This window comes from Pholcus phalangioides, unplaced genomic scaffold, assembly GCF_987345545.1.
Source record: "Pholcus phalangioides strain wild (caught in Gottingen) unplaced genomic scaffold, Ppha-v1.0 ptg000022l_1, whole genome shotgun sequence".
Classification (NCBI taxonomy): domain Eukaryota; kingdom Metazoa; phylum Arthropoda; class Arachnida; order Araneae; family Pholcidae; genus Pholcus; species Pholcus phalangioides.
The window spans coordinates 26593996-26602421 of record NW_028301615.1 but is presented as its reverse complement, the minus strand read 5'-3'; the positions used below and the strand labels follow the sequence as shown (position 1 = coordinate 26602421).

The 8426-nt window shown below is 45.2% G+C and overlaps 1 protein-coding gene across 1 annotated transcript; it reads right to left on the bottom strand.

Annotated features, from left to right (window-relative positions):
• Window positions 1-492: 492 nt before the first annotated feature.
• LOC149070109 (intracellular coagulation inhibitor 3-like) lies at window positions 493-7650 on the bottom strand. Its single transcript, XM_089249613.1, has 3 exons — window positions 7591-7650; window positions 5684-6341; window positions 493-1097 (listed from the first exon to the last, which is right to left on the bottom strand). Exons 2-3 carry the CDS (start codon window positions 6329-6331, stop codon window positions 552-554), a joined length of 1194 nt encoding a protein of 397 aa, XP_089105739.1. The 5' UTR covers window positions 6332-6341; window positions 7591-7650; the 3' UTR covers window positions 493-551.
• Between the last annotated feature and the right edge of the window lie 776 nt (window positions 7651-8426).

Here is an 8426-nt window from a genome sequence, read left to right as displayed (position 1 = left end):
CAGGGGGTCAATTTCCGATTCACTTGATTACTCACTGAGTAACTCATATGATCACTCACTGGGTCACTCATGTGGTCACTCACTTGGTCACTTGTACCATCATTCATATGTTCACTCATACAGTCACGCGTACGATAAGGGCTGGCGAAATATCAGAGATAAATTTCCGATTTACTTGATTACTTACTGAGTCACTCATATGGTCGCTCACTGGGTCACTGATATGGTCAGGGCGAAATTCCCGGTGTGAAATGTCCGGGGCGAAATTTTCGGGGGCTAAATGTACCGGGGTGAGATGTCAGGGGCGAAATTTCCGGGGGGCCAAATGTACTGGGGACGAAACGTGCCAGGGGCGAGATGTCGGGGACGAAATGTCGGAGGCGACATATCGGGGGCAAAGGTTCCGTGAACCGGTAAGGGCGTCCCTGCTTAATATCTCGTGGACGCATCCACAAATCCAAGGGAAATAATCAAAACAATGTAGGGGGGGGGTTGATTGATTGACAGCAGGGTTTTATTCAGACCTTGTGAACACAGGAAACAGTTGATGATCATGTCTTGACGAGTCTTCCAGCGAACAGCACCACGTCGAGTCTCCTGTCTAAGACGTAGAATAAGAATGGACGGTTGGCGACGAAATCCGATCTCTTAACCCTTTGACGATTCAGCACCAGAACCTTCGATAGAGCGGAAGCTACCTTGCCTCCTTCCTCGTCGACTTCTACGACGGCTTTGTGGAAAACCGAAGAGACGAACAGGCTCTTGTAACTATGGTGGCTGATGCCCCTGAGATCGGCATCGGTGGAGAACAGGTCGTCGATGCCCATCGTCTTCAGGATCGACTTCAGCTCGGTGCCGTACTCCATTCGGAATTTCGGTATGACAACCTTCGACAATCGGGTTTTCAATAGGTTCTTCTGTACCCTCAGCAAGATTTCGTTGGACATCTTCAGGCTCGGCAGTCCTTCGGTGTCTTTGGGCAGCGCTAGAAGCATAACTATGTCTTTCCCCTTGAATGGCATCTCTATGAACTTGTATCCGGATAAGGGGTCTTCGTAGAAGTTAAATACTGCATTAGTCATCTGCATAAGGTTTGCCTGGCAACGACAATGTGAAATGCATATATTATTTATTTGCAATATGCACTCGTGTGCAAAATTACGATAATAAGCACACTCGAATTTCAGAAAAACTAATTGACAGATTTTAATGAAATTTTGTACGAATACACAGATATAACAGAGAAAGAGATGTATCGTACAAAAGTCATAGTACGCACGCACGATTGTCAGTAAAGCTTATCATTGCAGGAACGTCCGAAATCCACGTTGCGAGGTCAAACCGAAAGTGAGTCTAATATGGGGTATGGTCCCCTCTCAAGGTCAGACAGGTCGCACTGCGCGACGGCATACCGGACACGAGGCAGTTGAGGAGTCCCTGAGGAGTCCCTGAGACAATCGGTCCCACTTCTGCAGCACCGCAGTTTTCAGCTCCGGGATAGTTCTCGGAGCGAGATGGCGAGATGCAATTGCCCTCCCAAGAGCGTCCCAGCAGTACCATCTTAACGCATGGGCCCACCCGAGGGCTTCAAGAGGGGCCTCACAAAAGTGAGATTTGGTTGAAATTTTCTAGAATTTACCTGGTGGGGAATCAGAAAAGCCACTTCGCCCGGGGGGGGGCATGAGTCCCAGACATGTTCTCTAGGGTTTAGATCAGGGGATCTGGCTGGCCAATCCATATGCCGAATATTCTCACTTTCCAGATGATCGTTGACCAGGTGAGTCTGATGTGGACGAGCGTTTTCGTTCATGAACAGGAACCGAAGGCCAACTGCGCCCCTGAAAAGTCGAACATAGAGCTCAAGATCTCCTCTGTATACCTCCTAGCACTCAAGGACCCTCTGTCAAACGCATGAATGGGTGTGCAGCCATCCAACATGATGCCTACCATGACACCTCTACCACCATATTGATCCCTTTCCCTGATGTGAGAGGGATGTATAGGGTCCCAGACTCTCTCCAGATGAGGGTACGTCGAGAATCAGTGTCCAGGCTGAATCTCGACTCTTTCTGTGAAGAGCACGGTGCTTCACTGAAGTCTCAATTCCCTTAATTGAAAGTGTATTATTTCTTGTACTCACGTGTACTTTCCAAAACATGTACTTTCTAACCAACAAGGGTCCAAATTTATCTGTATCCTGATCCACCTCAATAGCCAGAACGTTTATGACCTACAGGTGCTCGGCTCGAGCTTTATACAGGCTGTCCCAAATTGTTTACACGACAGATATCTCTGCAACCGTTGACTTTAGAAACACACTTTCAGTTACAAAAATTTTCAAATATGACGTACAGCTACTTAAAATCTCAAAATTTGTTCGAGCGGTCGTAGCATTGAGCTTATGTTACTGGAAGGAGGAAGGAGCCACAGCGACAGCAGGAACATCGAATACAAGGATATCACGTGGCGTGTTTAATACATACAGTTCTTGCCAGACACTTTCCCCATTGAAATGTGCAGTCCTTCTAAAGATAAAAACGATTGAATTGTTTCTTTCATTAATTGTGGAATTAATTTTATTCCATTAATTCTGAGATAATCCCAAGGGCGGAGATACGGGGGGGGCCCCCCCCCCCCCGTAGCCAGCGTCAAAAGTGGAGTGGGCAGATCTAATGCATATGTGTATGTGTATATATATGAATTGACATCATCATCACCTTCCCCTCCCCCCCAGCAATAATGGCCTTGCCCCCCCCCCGGACTTCCAAGTCTATATCCGCCTATGGATAATCCCTTTTACCAATGCTGAAATTATTAATTTCATTAATGCCGAAAATATTTCCTGGAAAAAAATATATGCCAGAATTGTTTCTTTCATTAATTCTGGAATTATCTTTCATGAATTTATGGAATCATTCTGGATTCATCTCTTCCACATTAATGCTGAAATGATCTCTTTCATTAGTTCTAGAATTTTTACTTTCAATTATTCTGGAATTATCTTTCAATTATTCTGGAATTATCTTTCAATTATTCTGGAATTATCTTTCAATTAATTATGGAATTATATTTCATTAATTCTGAATTATTTTTTCATTAATTCTAGAACAATAATTGCAAATCTTGGAAAAAAATAAAGTCCCTTCCTTGCTCATTTTCCTTTAATGGACGCCAAAAGAAAATAACGGGGATTGCGCTGACAGAAAACACGACACGTGATCTTGCGACGAATGATGGACAGCGTTCTCATCCAACACCAGCTATAGTAAAAAGGGAGCCTGCCAGCACCCTCCTACAGATAGAAGGCCTCCGCACGGGTTGCCGAGTTCATCTGCAACGTGATTAAGACTATCTAGCACGTCTGAAACGCCAATTCTGAGCCCGATCATTTCTTTTCCTCACAACGATGATACTGGCATGAGCAGGGAATTTTTCTCCCTGAATATTCTGAGGAAAAATGGACTACTTGCTGACGTCACGAGCAGGTGAAATTTTCACTGACTCAAAAGTTTCCATTTTTAATGACTTTTTGTTTTTACTCGGCCAAGATACGTGGAATGGATTGGCTATCAAGATATCATGGCGAGGTGAACGTCGGAAAAAGTGTCGTTCTCTCCACCGGGAATCGAACCCAGTTATGAAGTTAGGAAAGGCTACTACTACTACTAAACCGCACATGCACCTCGTTCATATTCCTCTGTAGAACTTCTAACAAATTGGTACACGTTTGAATGTGCGTGTACGTGTTGTGAACATAACGTGAAGTTTATTACTGTGTAATGCTTGTTATGTGTAGTGCTGCTGCCATCTCCCATCAATTTTTCTAACTATGAGAGAAGTGCAATGATTGAATAAGTGTGCCGTTCTAGGCCTATTGTCTTTTGTTAGGAGAGGCTGCAATGTCTCTACTCAGCAAGTCACGCTACTGCGCATGCTTTAAGGAGAAAGGGTCGTCTCTGTGATATAATAGTCAGTGTGCTTGCCCGGTATTAAAGATGTTCTGGGTTCGATTCCCGGTGGAGAGAACGACACTTTTTTCCGAAGTTTACTTCGGTATAATACCCAGAATGCCTGTTGATTTCATTTGCTCACATTTGAGTTTAAGCATGTGTCGGAGGTGCTCTTCTGCTGCTGGACGTAAACGGTGCTCGCAACTCGGAAAAAAAAGAATACCCTCCCAGTCAACGATATCTACTAAAATTAATGGTCTCCACTGACACTCAAATGCTCAACCTTTAGAAGTGTACGGGCCACTTGAGTGATTTAGAAACCTATCGTGGGCCACTGCAGGGATTTAGTAATTTTTTACGAGCCACTTTCTTGGGTCACCAAGAAAGTGACACAGTAGAAGCTACAATCAAAGGGCCCTGCAATCAAGACTAGGGTGAAAAATCATACAGTTTACGATCTCCCCTTTAAAAAGTCTCGCCACAGAGAGCAACAGACCTACAAACAGTACAAATGTAATTCAATCATAATACATCACTCACTTCTCTTCTGAAATATAGATGGCGGCACTGAAAAATCAAACACAATACTACGTACGCACTCATACTGTTAGGAACACACACACACAGTTACACTTCCGGCACAACTCACTAGGTAGTAAATCGCCCATAGATGGCGATAGACCTGAGTTGTGCCCGGTTTGAAAGCAAAGAAAGAAAGAAAGTTCATTTTTTTACGAAATTACGTTTGAGTTCGTGGGACACAATGGAGGACTCCGAAGAGGGATTAACCTTTAGGAAGAGGGCGGGCCACTTCATCGATTTTAAAACGTGTCGTGGGCCACTGAATCAAGTTATCTGGAACAGCGATGCAGAGCACTTAAATGATTTTTAAATGTGCCGAAGTACCCCTGAGTGATCTTTGAATATGACGTGCGGGTCCTGTAAGTGATCTGTTAATGTGGCACGGGTCATTTAAGTGATCTAATGTACCTCGGGTCATTTAAGTGATCTTTTAATGTACCTCGGGTCATTTAAGTGATCTTTTAATGTACCTCGGGTCATTTAATGATATGTAAATTTGCCGCTGGTCACTTAAGTTACATGGAAGCATGTCGCTGTCCGCTTAAGTGCTCTAGGATTATGCCGCGAGTCACTCAAGTGATCTGCAAATATGTCGCGTGACACTCAAGTGATTCGTATATGTGCCGCGGGTCATTTACGTAATTTGGAAATGTTCTGCGGGCCGCTTAAGTGCTCTGGAACTATGACGCGAGTCACTCAAGTTATCCGCAAGTATATCGCGTGTCACTTGAGTGATGTGGAATTGCACCGCAGATCACTTGAGTGCTCTGTAGATGTGCCGTGGGACACTTCAATTATCTGGAACAACGTCGTAGGTGACTTATATGACTTGGAAATGTGCTGCAAGTCACTTTAGTTATCTGAAAATGCACCGCGCATTACTCAAGTGCTCTGGAACTATGCCGCATTTTACTCAAATGACATGTGAATGTCCCGCGGGTCACTTAATTTGTCTGGGAATGTGGAACTGCACAGCGTGTCACTTAAGTGATCTGATTATGTGTTTACAAAATTATGTCTGAAGTCATGGGCCACATCAGACGACTCCGAGGGTTCTCCTTCGACCCCGCGGGATAAGGTTTGAGCATGTATGCGCTGAACCCTCAGATATGACGAGCACGTGGGGGAAGAAAAACAGAATCAAGACCTACCTCGTAATACTCCTTGCCCGTTTCATGGAATAGTCCTTTGACTGTATTCTTGGGATCGAATTGAGTCTCCCAGAACCCCTTGAAATAGATGGCGTTTAGGACAGCGACCTTCGTCGTCGGATCCAGGGGTTTCTCGAGCAACTTGGATATCGTGTTCCGAGTCTTTTCAGCAACCCAGGTGTTAATACCATCCTTTGCCCCTTGACTATCCTTCGCGAAGTCGAATTCATGCGTGTGTGCGTGGTAGAATGTCATCAGGTTCCTCACGAAGCTGGGCTTGATCGGGTGACCTTTCTGGACGAAAATCCCGTTGGCCATAGTGAGGTTGTAATCGTTCTTGCCTCCGAGGTAGTCGAGATACTTGGAGTTCATGTGGAGGTCCGGGATAGCCAGTCCCGGATATCGTAGCCTTAGAGCCTTCTCCAGCTCTCTTTGGGTCTGGCCCCTAGCCCCGAGATGAATCATGGCCAGAGCGATGTAGATGCTCACCGGAGACAAGAAGACGTTGTCGGTGGTTTCCAGAGAGTTCATGACCCGGAATCCGACCTCGTTGATGCTGCGGGCGTAAGGGCTGAAGGATGAGGCCATCGGTATGAATAGTTCCATCGTCACCACCACGCTGAGGATCAGCAGGGTTGTCCGACTCATCTTTGAAATCCTTCAAATGAGAAGAAGAAAAGGTCAAAATTTAGCTTTCGTCACATCTCGGGGTGATCATCAGAAAAATTTGACGCAAACAGTGCCGTCTTGACGCATAGGTCCACCCAGGCATTGCCAAGGGCCAGGTGAAAAAATAATATCTGGTGGCGTTTTTACCTGGGCAGGCTAAGCGGGGGGGGGGGGGGTTGCGCAGTGCGGAAATTTCGGAGGAGCGTAAAATTTTCATGAGTGATCATGAAAACCAGTGTAGAATGTGAGGAGGTCGACAAAACCATGAATCCGCTTCTGCCAAGTGATCAAAGGACTAGATTAGTGAACGACCAAAAGAGTGACCTAGAAAGTATGTGCAGGCATGTGAACAATACTGAAAGAGTGATACATAGAGAGAGGCTTCAGGTCATTGAGCAATAAAAATAGTGTGCGAGCCTGTGAGTAACCAAAAAAGGTTTCTAGCATGGGAGTCACGACCGAAACGGTGACCTAAGGAGCAATAAGTCGTGCCAGTGGAGCTACAAACAAAATGATCTACCCTGAGGGGGTGTGCGAGCTTGGGAGTGGCTTGGAAAAAGGAGAAAACAAGTGAGAGTGCCTAGAGAGATTAAGCATGACAGTGACCCAGCGAGCGAGGGACGAAAAAGTGATATCTATAGAGACGGTCAGATAGGTCAGTGAGCAATCAAAAGAGTGCGCGAGCATGTGAGTGACTTAAAGAGTTTCCATGCATGGGAGTGACCGAAACAGGGACCTAGAGAGCAAGAAATCAGGTGAGTGAGAGACTTACCTTGAGAGTGTGCAAGCTTAAAAGTGACCTGGAAAACGAGGAAACATCTTAGTGAGCGACTAAAAGAGTGACATTGAGAGTACGGGGGAGTGACCTAGAGAGTGTGAAAGCGCGTGAGCAAACAAAAGAATAAGTTATAGACTTATAGACAAAAGCACATCGAGAGGAAAGCGGGGGAAGGGGGCGTTAAGCGGGCGATAACGGCAAATTTCAGAATGAGGTATCAAGAAAATTAGACTAGAGACAGGGGAAAAAAGGCGGCAAAAGCAAAAAGTTCTATAGCCCACAGGCAGGAAAAACTATAAATCTCTCCGCCTCTGAACATGTAAACTGATAGGCAGGCATTTCTAACCAGGTATGGGGAGGGGGCTCAGAAAAATGATTGTGCCCGGGTCCCGTGATGCTCTTAAAACTGCCCCGAATGCAAGTATGGTTGGGGTTCAGACTAACTCACAAACGTACCCACCTGTTCAGAATGATTACCGATGACTGCCACGGTCACCACCTTTAAATGCAAGTGTGGAAGTAACGCTGAATTCATTTTATAGCTATAAACACACGTATGCTATTCTATCTATCTCAACTCTGAAGAATCACAGCTGCAACCCGATAAGCTGTAGATAAAGAGTGCTGTTCCAAACTCAAGTAATACCTATATCTAGGGCCCACATCAATATTCGTGTGACTTCGGGCCATTTTTTAAGTATGAAAATCCATAAACATATAAGCTGGTACGAGGGATTGTTTGAAGGAATATGTGCTAAGTATACCGCTTCGATCTAACTTGTCGTAATCATGGTCAGGGCCGCAACATTTCTTCTAAACTGACCACCACTCCGGTCTATCACCATAACTAACTTTTAACCCCCCCCCCCTTTCAGGGGGTGTTAAAGGTGAAGGTTAGTAGGTGAGTTGTGCCTGAAGTGTGTATCTGTACCTAACAGTCTGCGTGAGTGTATCTACTGTCGTGTGTGTAAGGTTAGTTCCGCCATCTATATTTTAAATTCTAAGTGAAATGTAATGATTGAATATTTGTACCATTATTGGGCCTGATCTTTCTGTAGGTGAGGCTTTTTAAAGGGGAAGATCGCAGTACCGCAACTAGACAGAAGAGCAGATGGGTCTGTTTCCTCTGCACCACATATTGAAAGGGCACACACATTTAAAGGTAGCTAAGGTGCTACCGGATTCACCCTTTAATGGCTCCTTCAACATTAATTACACGGTCGTGCCATAATGCTTGTCCCGACTGACAAAGTATCTAGATGCAACCCCCAGGCTGACTCATCATCCGTCTTTGAG